Source organism: Monodon monoceros, unplaced genomic scaffold, assembly GCF_005190385.1.
Source record: "Monodon monoceros isolate NGI ecotype Baffin Bay Population unplaced genomic scaffold, NGI_Narwhal_1 Super_Scaffold_4, whole genome shotgun sequence".
NCBI classification, from domain to species: domain Eukaryota; kingdom Metazoa; phylum Chordata; class Mammalia; order Artiodactyla; family Monodontidae; genus Monodon; species Monodon monoceros.
In genome coordinates, this window is record NW_021703781.1 from 4,128,598 (window position 1) to 4,141,450 (window position 12,853).

Here is a 12,853-nt window from a genome sequence, read left to right on the forward strand (position 1 = left end):
AAGAGTGGACTGGAGTTCAAAATGAAAGTGATTTATCTGCTTAGATTGGTAAAAGTGGAGCCGGGTTTTAAGTTGTCCATCAGCAGGAAAACCTTCTTTAGAAGTCATGAGATCCCAGACACTGGGGGTACTTAAGCAGAGATTAGATTCCTCCCTCTTAGAGATGCCACGGAAGAGATTTCTCACTGAAAAGGCAGCAGAAGTAGGTAATTACTCAAGTCTTTCTAGAAAACTTAAATTTATTTAGTTGTTAGGAATCTTACATTGATTACCAGCGCATATAGAGGGCAAAGTCACTAAGTATGTAATACTTAAAGAACTTATGTTTGTCTGTGGGCTCTGTTTTTGAAATCAGTTTTCTGTACCTACCAATATCTGTCTTGGTTAAAACTGGAATTGGTTTAATCCCCAAAGCTCACATACACTCACAGGAGTTGACAATTCTCATATATGCTGGGTGAAGAATTTAAAATCTGAAGCAGATAAAGTGTATGTCCAGGTGATAAATAATTAGGAATGGAGGGAGGGGCATATTCATAATGTCTTAAAAATCAGGGCCATGGGTTTATCTGCATTTAATTTGCAGTATAGGAAGTAATCAATCACTGGTTCCTCCAAATTCTTACAGAACTCTGTGTCTAACTTAAGCACTTTCTACTTTTTACCTTTTATTTTAGTCATTTGTGCATGTGTCTTGTTTCCTACTGCTCTGCCATTCCTTGAGGGCATAGCTTTCAACTGTACATCATTCAGAGTGCCTAAAAATCTTGGAAAGATACAAGTGGGTTATGTTTCTCCGGAAGCGAATCTTTTTTTCTTTTTAGTTTTCTGTGATTAAACAAAGGTGCCAAATGCAAGAACTCTGTAGCTAAGAGGAAATATAGGGCCAAGTAAAAGGGGAGAGGAGAACCAGTGAATTCGTGGTGGTGCATTGTATTTGCCAAGGCAAGCAAGTCAAGACAATTCTTCTATGCTGCGGTGACAGAGACACGCGCAAATGTCCATGGGTTAGTGCACATACAACGTTTATGCTTATTTTTATACAATTAAAGTTTTGCTTTTTGCTCATGAAATGTCCCAAACGGATGTTGCTGGTTGGGTGGCTCTCCAAGACAGCTCTCCTCCAACTGGACACTCTGAGACCCAGGCTTCTTGTACCAAGTGGCACCATCATTCCCTAGCGCCAAAGCAAATAGAGAACCCGTAAAGTATTTCTCAAGAAATTTTAGGGGTCAAGTCTGGAAGTAGTACACATGACTTCTACCTACATTCCATTAAGAAGAACGTACCAGATGGCTTCACTTTTAAAGGAGGCTGAGACATGTGGTCTTTCTATATGCCCTTGTTAGGGCATAAAGTGTCGGCGAAATAGGTTTGGCAAACATGAAGCACTGTCTCTGCCACAGTGACCAAATACCCATTTTATCACTCTGTGAGCATCTAGAATATGCTCACCCTTTCCCTTAAGAAAACAACTCAAAGTTCCATCAAGTCACTGCCTATAGATCAAAGTCCAGGACCTCCCAGTGATGTATGAATTTTTAAATTTTCCTCTTCCTTAAATTCAAATGTGGCTGTTTAAAGCAATCTTTGAGTAGAAAGACAAGTTATCTGGTTCCCTAAGTGCACTCAAGACACAGTAGCGGAATAGGGACAGGATGACAGTAACACATACTTCCTGGAGAAAGGGAAAGGACGGGTAATATACAGAAGTCATTGGTCCACAGCGGTAATGAAATCCTATAGGGCAGGCGTTGGGATGGCTTCCTACCCTATTGGGGCGAGGGAGGGAAAATTCTTTGATTAAATCCTGATTCTGATTTTCAGGAGGGAATCCCTTCTCCATTGTTTCCTTTAATATAGGGATCGTGTCTTGCATTTATTTCTCTTATAGTTCAATGATTAAGTGAATCCTGTTGTTGGATTAACCAATAACAGGCAGAAAGACAAGTAGATTTCTAATGTTGTACAATGTGCAATAGGAAGGAGGTCTTTACTCTGATCCCGCAGACACTTGACCAGACCAGCTAAGATATCCTTAGCCAGGATTATGACACTTTGACTGTAGTAAAGACAATGCTCTGTGTTTCAAAGTATTCCTCTGCGTTAGCTACTATCATCTCTGTTTGGCAAGGCATTATAGAAAGAGATGAACTCAAGAGAGAAAGTTTGTTTATAAGAGGAAAAGAAACAAAACAGATGCAGTCCAGAAATTTGGAGCCTTGCAGGACTGGAAAAGTCAATTGCCGCTAGACCTCGAAGAAGAAGAAATGGGACTTTACAGGCTCTGGAAAAAGAAGATTGAGTGAATCTTCTCAGATTAACATATGTGGTATTCCCAACTCTGGGAGCCTCAGGGTAGTTGCCATTAAGCAGAGAGAGAAAAAGATGTGGATAAAGAAACAAAGATGCAAGGGAGACATGAAAACTATGTTTAGGAAAGAATTCTAGGCATGGTATACACCCAATAAATGTTTAATTAATCGTAAAATAAACATATACCTTAATATCATAAGTATGTCAAGGTACTTGGACCTTTTGTGAAGAATACATCTTTCTCATGTCAAACAGCATGCTTCTAGTAAAGTAATATTTAAAAGTTGACGAGGTCAACTTCATTTACTGATTGAACAATTAAGCTATAGGAGCATGTTTGCAGAACATGTCCCTTACTAACAAGCAGCAGTTTATTAGCTCGGCTTGTAACGCACCACCCGTTTCGATGAACTTACTAACTGAGGTTTTATCATGGGCAGAAAATGAAAAATACATCACCTCGCTCAGGTTAAAAAATTAGTAGGATTTCTTCTGACACAGCATGCGGATATACAGACTCACATTTCAGTCACAGAACTGAAATTATTCAGAAACGAATAAAATGCCAACTAAGCAAAATGAAGCCGGCACACAATCATTTCCGTCCCTGGCCGCCTTCCTTCAAATTAACCCCGGAGCCAAAGGGAAGCCAACTGAAAAAAGAAAAAAAAAAGAATCTTAACATAGCAAATTTATGAGGGTAGCTTGATAAAATGTGTTAGCTTTGATATAAGTACATGACTGCTTTAAAAAATGAAAAATACCCATCTATAAAAATAAGTATCAGGAAGACATCTACATTCAGGTAGGATGTACCAGGTGTTGGCAGATCACCAGTTTCATTGCAACAGCTTGAAAAGTAAATAATGTTGGTGGGGCAGCAGGTGACAATAATTGTTATTGCTACTACTTATTGAGTACCAAGCCCAGGCTCTCCACTGTGCTAAATTCTTAATATACTTGAACTTAGTTAATCTTTGTAATAACTATTTGAGGTTGATATGAAAAAATGAAGCTTGGAGGAGTTAAATTAGGTTCCCAAGGTTATCTAGCTGGTGAGTGGAGAAGCCAGTATTTAAGGCATTTTATCTGACTCTAAATCCCATGCTAGGGGCTTCCCTGGTGGCTCAGTGGTTAACAATCCGCCAATGCAGGGGACACGGGTTCAAGCCCTGGTCCGGGAAGAACCCACATGCCGTGGAGCAACTAAGCCTGTGTGCCACAACTACTGAGCCCGCGTCCCACAACTACTGAAGCCTGTGCACCTAGAGCCTGTGCTCCGCAACAAGAGAAGCCGCCGCAATGAGAAGCCCGCGCACTGCAACGAAGAGTAGCCCCTGCTCGCTGCAACTAGAGAAAGCCCGTGCACAGCAACGAAGACACAATGCAGCCAAAAATAAATGAATAAATAAATTTAAAAAAATAAAATAAATTCCATGCTATTTATTTAAAAAAAAAAAAAAGAGGGGAGTGATGTGGCTTAGCAACTGCACATGTAAAAATTATGTAGACAATTTAGGCAATAAACATGGATATGAGTCAACAGTGTGATGTGGCTGTCAAAAAAATATAATCAGTTCAACCTTTTGCTGCATTGCTAATAATAATAGCTCATATCTTTTAAGTGCTGGCCCTGGCCATGTGCTAGGCCTTATTCTAAACACCTTACATGCATTAACTCATTTTATCTTCACAACAATCTTACAAGGTCATCTTTTTTATACAGTTGAGGGGACTGAGGCTCAGAAAGGTCAAAGACCTTGCCCAGGGTTACAGTAGCCAGAATGTGGTGATTGAACAAAGAGAGACCCCGGTTTTCTTCTGGCTGTGCCCAGATCTTTCCTTGGGGTTAGTATTTGTGTCTGTAAAAGCAAGGTGCAGGATTCTGAGTCATGAAACTTCACCTCCTCAGAGTGGTTCTGAGCGTGCCTAGGGCCCATCCAGGGAATCGGTGGCATGGAGAGCTCCGTGCCCACACTCAGAGGTGATAATTCAGAATCAGCATTTTAAACAACATTCCTGAGTGATTCTGACATCACATGGTCCTCTGAGGATGCTCTAGAAACACCAGTTCATGGCAGTCCAAGACCAGCTTAAGATGAGATAGGTCAGGTACAAGGGAAAAAGAAGGGTTGTTTCAAATCTCAGAAGAAGAGATTAAGAAGAAAGTCTTCAGGGACATCCCTGGTGGTCCTGTGGTTAAGACTTCACCTTCCAATGCAGGGGGTGGGGGTTCCATCCCTGGTCAGGGAGCTAAGATCCCACACGCTTCGCAGCCAAGAAACCATAACATAAAACATAAGCAATAGTGTAACAAATTCAATAAAGACTTTAAAAATAAATGGTCCACATCAAAAAAATCTTTAAAACAATAAAAAAAGAAGAAAGTCTTCACACACAAACACACGGGGTGTGGGGGGAGGGAGAGAGAAGTGTCTTGTTCCTAAGTCTCTCACACACACACAAAAAGATTAAAAAATATGTACAAAGATAGTAACTTTTAAAATGTATATATCTGATATTACTTGTTACTTTATTTTATAATGGCTTTTTTTGCTTTTATGATCATAACAGTCATAAAAGTTAAAATGCATCCAGTAAATCAATCTTTTAGAAGACTATTATGACACTGGAAAGGTGAAAAATACAATTTTTAATTCAATAGACTTTGTTTCTTAGAGCAATTTTGGGTTCACAGCAAAATTGAGAGGAAAGTAAAGAGAGGCCCCAAATTCCTGCCACCCCCATGTACACACACAGCCTCCCCACCAATGATCAACGTCCTGCGTTAGTGTGGTATGTTTCTTACAATCAGGGAACCGACACTGACATCATTATCAACCAAAGTCTATATTAGGGTTTACTCTTGGTTTTGTATAATCTATGGATTTTGACAAATGTAAAATGACATGTATCCACCATTATAGTATCATACAAAAGAGTTTCACTGCTCTAAAAATCCCCTGTGCTCACTGTTTCATTCCCCCGCAACCCTACTTATCCCTACACACGCCAGGAACCCCTGGTAACCACTGATCTTTTTACTGTCTCCATAACTTTGCCTCTTCCACAGTGCCATATACGTGGAATCATATACTATATAGCCTTTAAGATTGGCTCCTTTCACTTGGCAGCACACATTTAAGGTCCCCTCATGTCTTTCCATGACTTGATAGTTCATTAGTTTTTGTCACTGGATAATATATCATTATATGGATGCACCATCCTTTATCCATTCACCTATTGAAGAACATATTGGCTGTTTCCATATTTTGGCAATTATGAATAAAGCTCCTATAAATATTTGTGTGCAGGTTTTTGTGTGGACTTAAGTTTTCAACTCAATGTAGATAAATACCAAGTTATGCAATTGGTGGATTATGTGGTAAAAATATATTTGGTTGTGTAAGAAACTGCAACTCTGTCTTCCAAAGTGACTGTACCATTTTGCATTTCCACTGGCGATGAATGAGAGTTCCTGTGGCTCCATATCCTTGTCAGCATTTGATGTTGTCAGTGTTTTGTGACTGTATCCATTCTAGTAGGTGTGTAGTGGTATCTCACTCATTGTTTTAATTTGTAAACCCCTAACGACATATGATGTTGAACATCATTTCATATGTTTTTGATGGTCCTTATACCATCTTTGGTGATATATCTGTGTTATCTTGCCAATTTTTTAATTGGATTGTTCATTTTCTTATAGTTGAGTTCAAGAGTTCTTACTTTGTATATTAGCCCTTTATCAGATATGTCTTTCACTCATATTTTCTGTCAGGCTGTGGCTTATCATCTCATCATCTTGGCAGAAGTTTTTACTTTTAATGAAGTCCAACTTACCGATTTTTTCTACCATGGAACATACTTTTGGTTTTATATCTAAGAAGACATCACCAAATCCAAAGTTATCTAGATTTTCTCCTATGTTATATTCCAGAGTTTTCTGGTTTTGTGTTTTATATTTAGGCCTATGATCATTTTTTTGCAAATGGATGTCCAGTTGTTCCAGCACCATTTATTGAAAATACTATCCTCTCTCCATTGAATTGACTTTGCTCATTTGTCAAAGGTCACATGACTATATTTGTATGACTATTTCTGGGCTCTCTATTCTGTTCCATTTACCTATTTGTTTATTCTTTCCCCAATACCACACTGTATTGTTTACTGTAACTTTATAGTAAGTCTTGAAGTCTAGTAGTGTCGGTCCTCCAACTTTGTTCTTCTCCTTCAATATTGTGTTGCCTATTCCGGGTCTTTTGCCTCTTCATATAAACTTTAGAATCACTTAGTTGATAGCCACAAAATAGCTTGCTGAGGTTTTGATTGGGATTACAATGAACCTATACATTAAGTTGGAAAAAACTACATCCTAAAAATATTGAGTCTTCCTACCAATGAACCTGAACCATCTCTCCATTTATCTAGTTCATCTCCGATTTCTTTCCTCAAAGTTTTGTAGTTTTCCTCATACAGATCTCGTATCTATTATGTTCTATTCATACCTGAATACTTCATTTTTGTGTGCTAATGTAGGTGGTATTACATTTTCAGTTTCAAATTACAGTGGCTTATTGTTGATGTATGGGAAGTTGACTGACTTTTGTACATTTACGTTGTATACTGCAACCTTGCTATTATTCATATCTGTTCCAGGTCAAGGTTGGGCCAATTCTTCGAGGTTTTCTACTTAGACGATCATGTCATCTGTGAACAAAGATAGTTTTATTTCTTTCTCCCCAGTAGATAAACTTTTAAATTTCCTTTTCTTATCTAATTGCATTAGCTAGGACTTGCAGTAGAATATTGAAAAGGAGTGGTGAGAGAGACATCCTTGCCTTGCTTCTGACCTAAGTAAGGAACTTTCTAGTTTCTTTCCATTCAGTATGAATGTAGGTTTTTGTAGATGTCTTTTTACTAATATGAGGAAGTCCCCTCTATTCCTAGTTTGCTTAGACACAATATAATTTTAATATAAACAAATACCCAAAATAGTGTGTACAGTTTGATCCTGATTTCGTGAAAAAGGTATTTTACATTGAAAAAAAGAGAAAAAAAAGAGTGGAAGGACTACTTTGTGGACTACTTAATTCAAAGTAGTCATTTTTGGCTGGAAAATGGGTATTTTCTTCTTTATATATTTCTGTATTTTCTAAATTCTCCCCAATGAACCTATATGTATTTTGTATAACAGAAAAATAACATTATGAAAAACGATTAAGTGTTCTAGAAAGAATGACTTGCAGACAGAAAAAAAAAATTAGAGGCCAAATAAAATGTAAATCTAAGAGAGAACTGATGTAGTGACCAGGTCAGCAACGAGAATGTAAGCTCTCTGAGGGCCAGGTGTGACCGAAGTACGCCCACAGCGCAATAAATCAAGTCACCTTGCGTGTCAGCTTTGACTATGAAATGCCGTTTATGTATTTGGCATTCTGAGCATGGTTTTGGAACCAGGTTTGGAACCAGGTTTCTGTCTTTCCAGGTGGTTTTGCTCATTATTTTAGAATGTGGAGACAGAGGAGGAGAGGGGGAGAGAGAGAGAGAGAGAGAGAGAGAGAGAGAAAGAGAGAGAGAAACTGAACTGAACTACTGAACCAGGAACAGAATGATCTGATAGGTCCTAAGAGAGGGGAGGAGGAGCGCGCCCACAGCCCCAGGGTCGCGGGGCGGAGCGCGGGTGCCGCGTGCCGCACGCTGGCGGCGGGAAGGGGGCAGCAGCGCCCCCGCCTGGTTCCCGCGCTTGGGGGCCGGGCAAGTCCCGCCCGCCCAGGTGCCTCGAGAGCGCACACCGCGGCCGGCGCTCTACCGGATTCGGCGGCTCCGGCGCCTGCTGTGTGCCGGGGCGGCGGCGGCGGCGGCGGCGCAGGCGAGGGGCGTGGCGCCCACTGACCTGCGGCCGGCAGGCTGCAGCGAGCGCCGCGGACCGGCTGGAGCCGGGCTGAGCAGCCGCGCCGGCTTCCCGCCGCACACCGCGGGGGCGCTCGGGGACCGCCGCGCGGGCGCGCACGGGCGGCACGGGGACCCTCTCCCGGCCTCGCGCCTACCTTCCCAGGGGCCGCGGCCGCGGGCAGCTAAGGCCCGCAGCCCCTCCGCCTCCAGTCTGGGAGCTCCCGGTCCCACTCTGCCATTGCCTATGGGGATCCGAGAGTTTCCCGGCGGCGCACCCGGGGGCAAAAGCATCGCCATGTGAGTAGCGCCCCGCGTGCGGGTGCGCGAGCGGGCGGCCGGGGGCTCTCGGCAGCCGGGACGCTGGGCGGTCTGGGGCTCGGGAGGGGGCGGCGCGCGCGGTGGAGCTGCTCGGGAAGTTTAGGGCATCCTCTCCCTTTCCACTCGTCCCAACCTGCTCTGCCCCGAAGCTCCCGGCGCCGGGCTCCGGAGACGGGACCCGACGCCCAGGGTGCGGAGGGAGCTGGGGTGCGGTGGGAGCGGGGAAGCGCCGGCCCTGCGGCCGCACCTGCCCCTAACGGGACCAGGCTGCGCCCCTGCTCGCCCTCCGATCTCACCGCCCTTCTCTCCCTCCCCGCCCACCTGCCCGCGGCCTCAGTGGTATGAGGAGGTCACCGGACGTCAGCCCCAGGAGACTGTCCGACATCAGCCCCCAGCTCCGGCAGCTCAAGTACTTGGTGGTGGACGAGGCGATTAAGGAGGATCTGAAATGGTCGCGCTCGGTGGAGGACCTCACCAGCGGGCCCGTGGGGCTCACGTCCATCGAGGAGCGGATCCTGCGCATCACCGGCTACTACGGCTACCAGCCCTGGGCGGCGAGCTACAAAAGTAAGATCCCCTCGCCTCATTTCCCCTGTCCGCCGGCGCATCTCCCCCTGCGGCTGGCACGGCGGCCTCGGGGAGCGCGCGCAGCCCCGCGACCAGCCGCCCCGCTCCCCGCCGCTGCCCTGACCGCAGACACCGACCCGGGCTTGCACGTTTTAGGAAGAGGCCCGGAGACGGTTCTCCGGGACCTTTGGGAATATCTGATCCATTTTCTTAAATCCCCTCTCCTTCCCACAGACACCTCTCTGTCTTTATCCCCTTGCGCTTGAGATGTCACAATAAGGAGACAGATTGGGAACTCGGTGTATCCTGCACTGTGTGGCTTCTCTGTGGACACGAACGTGTCAGTCGCCCCGGGTCGGGGCTCAGCTGGCTTGGTTAGAGACGACAGACTTAGCACGCCTGGATTTTAACTCTTCCCTGGGTCCCCTAGGCCCCGATGATGGAGGACGATTCTCGGGGCCTTCATTTTAGATGTCATTCACTCCCTTTGCCCCAGGTCTTTAGCTGTCCTCAGTGTGGAGGTTCTATATGGATCATTCTAGCTATTGGCATTTGGTCCCTGAGAGATAAACGGTCGGTGCCAGGTGGAACAGCTGAGACTTTTCTTTGCCAGTGGGCCCCAGCGGATGGCTCTGGCAATGCTGTGATCAGTTATACAGATATTACCTGTGTGACCAAGACTAATGTGGTGGACATTTCTTTCTCTCATTTTGGAAGGGAGAAGTTGGCTATAACAAATTCCAGAACCTATAACTGTAAGCCACAATTCGGTGGCCTCACCACTGTCGTTTGACAAGCAGAAAGAGAGCCGTTTATCACCTCAGTCAAAGAATTGAGTATTGCTTCGTTCCATATGTAATCAAGACTAACAGCTTAATGATTTTGAGATATGGTTTTACTCTTCATGGCTTGAAATTGGAACATATTTTATTGGTCCTTAGGAGCAAAATATCAGGCTTTTGTAAATTAGTCATATTGAGTTCTAAAAATACGTCTCCCTTTAGTTTTTTCATAAAACCCTGGATTCCAAGCCGAAGGTCAGTGGTATGCTAGCAGTTAGCTGGTTACTTTTATTTGCAGGAAGAAACATTAGATTTTAGTGTTTTGTTTCATGCCCTTACTTGTTTTTAAAGGACGGTGGTGATTGCCTTTAACTCTGTATCAACCTTTGAAAGGTTATCTGCCTCTCCTCTAATCTGCTTCTGCTGCTAAAATTGTAGCTGATAAATTGGCTTTGGATCCCGGAAGGGAGACAAGGGACCATGTTTTCTTTTCAGCTGAGAAACGTCAGGTATAGGATAAAAGAATGAAAACCCATTGGAAACCATTTCTCTTATAGATAGGGGTAGGACACTCAGTTTCTATTTACACTTTCTAAATTTCGTTTAGAAACGGTCTGTTTCTTATTTCTCTTCTTAGCTTTCTTAGTAAGAAATTAGAATTGTCTAAAGACAGTTGTACAAATTACAGCCTTCATAGAGTCGTCTGTTTAGCCCCTGGAATCATAAGGTTTATCATTGTAATTCTAAATATTTGCAACTGGCCCCATGAGCTTTATAGAAATTTTCACCAGGGCTTGTGACTCTGCAGGGTTGGCGGGGAGCTTTCAGCAGTGATTGACTGTGTTTGGTACAAACACACTTTATAATTAAGGCAGGGGGAAGGCCTGGAAAATGAGTCCCTTGTACCACCAGTGGTATTCTTAAATACCCTCTCTCTGAGGCTTCATTGAAGGAATAAAGAGCAGTAGACAAGGGTACAGTGGTCATTGTAATCAAAAGAAAATCATCTCACTCCCCCCTCTATTCCTGTGAAGATTCTTCTTTATTCAGAGAGATTTCCTTTTTACTAAGATGCTTTAGGTGACACCTGACATTTTGATGAATGAATTGGACTTTAAATTTAAATTTAGAGGAGCTTATGTTTTATTAATATAGCCAAAGATGTTTTAAGGTAGTACTTTGGCTGTTTGCTATTTCTGCCCAAGTAGAAAAAAATAATAAAGAGGCTTATCTGTCTGTTGGTATCAGTGAGTTATTTTGCTTGTCAGTTAATAATCACAGTCAGCTAACTGGGAGAGATGATGACTATGAAATAAATGTTCTTCTCAGGGTCTCCAGAGTAAGTTATGGGATGTTCCAAGCTTCATCCTTGACATCGTTGTGTCACCTTTGAGTCATCTTTCAAAGTGGCTTCTCTGTGTCCCCACTGGGGGAGTAGACAGTGAGAGTGTCTGGATTAGTTGAGAGTGTAAGTTAGCTGCCTTTGTAGCAGCAGAAATTATTTGAATGACCAAGTACTCACCGTTATCCTCTTAATTTTTAGACTTTGTTTGGGGTGGTGAAGATAAATGAGATAATTGCAAACAGTGCAGAAATGATCTTTGTTTGGGTTTCTCAGCCCAATCAGTTGAACAGATTTTACTCTCGACAAGTGACTTCTTGTGAGGAATTGTTTTAAAAAATCCTAAAGACCCCTGGGTCTGAGAGGGTCGGTTTGTATGTAACATTCAACTGAGAATTAAGCTGTTGGTACAAACAAGCAGGTGGGAGGGTTGAATTCCTCTTCTCAGTAGCCACAGTCCTCCGATTCCACATTGCCTGTTTTTGAACCAAACCCCTGGGCAGTTTTCCTGCAGATTCCTTGGCTTCCCAGCTGCAAGTGTACCCAGAGCTCAGGAGGCACATGATCCACAGTAGTTGCTCAATTAATATTGGGGTTTTTAAAAAATAGATTAAAAAATTTTTTTTTATTGTGGTAAAAATCACATAACATAAAACTATTACTTTAACCATATTTAACTGTTGGTTCAGTGGCACTAAGTACATTCACATTGTTGTGGAACTCTCACCATCATTCATCTCCCAAATTTTTCACCTTCCTGAACTGAAACTCTGTTCCCATTAAACACTAACTCCCTATTTCCCCTCCCCACCCCCACCCCCGGCCCCTGGCATCTACCAGTGTACCTTCCGAGTCTATGAATTTGACCGTTCTAGGTATCTCGTATAAGTGGAATCAAACAGTATTTGTCTGCACCTAATGTATATTGGAATTCATTTTTAAAGTTAACTTTAACATATGTCCTGCAAACAGATTGTACCTTCTTTTCCCCCCCCCACCCCCGCTGTGCTATAAGTTGACCCTCATCAGCCATCTGCTTCATACATAGTATTGTACATACGTCAATCCCGATCTCCCAATCCATCCTACCTGCCCCTACCCCCTTGGTGTCCATATGTTTCTTTTCCACATCTGTGTCTCTATTTCTTCTTTGCAAATAGGTTCATCTGTACCATTTTTCTAAATTCCACATATATGCATTAATAGATGATATTTGTTTTTCTCTTTCTGACTTACTGCGCTCTGTATGAGAGTCTCTAGGTCTATCCACGTCTCTGCAAATAGCGAAGTTTTGTTCCTTTTTATGGCCGAGCGATATTCCATTGTATATATGTACACCACATATTCTTTATCCATTCCTCTGTTGACAGACATTTAGATTGCTTCCATGTCCTGGCTAGTTGCTCAGTTAATATTTGTTGAATGAGTGAGTGGATGCGGCCTGAAACATCTACCTCTGGAAGAGAGAACCTTTGAATGTACCTTCATAGTGATCTGTATTATTTAATTCTCTTTTTTGGCTGCTCTGCACGGCTTGCAGGATATTAGTTTCCCGACCAGGGATTGAACCCGGGCCCTCGGCAGTGAAAGTGTGGAGTCCTAACCACTGGACCACCAGGGAATTCCCTATTACTTA

General features: G+C 43.1%; 1 protein-coding gene across 1 annotated transcript in view; it reads left to right on the top strand.

Moving 5' to 3' along the window:
* The first annotated feature begins 8,452 nt into the window (after window positions 1–8,452).
* SLC35F3 (solute carrier family 35 member F3) overlaps window positions 8,453–12,853 on the top strand; it is a 293,367-nt gene continuing 288,966 nt past the window's right edge. The window contains exons 1-2 of the mRNA XM_029245779.1: window positions 8,453–8,505; window positions 8,864–9,093. Of these exons, the coding sequence (XP_029101612.1) occupies window positions 8,453–8,505; window positions 8,864–9,093 (283 nt within the window). The remainder of the gene's footprint in view (window positions 8,506–8,863; window positions 9,094–12,853) is intronic.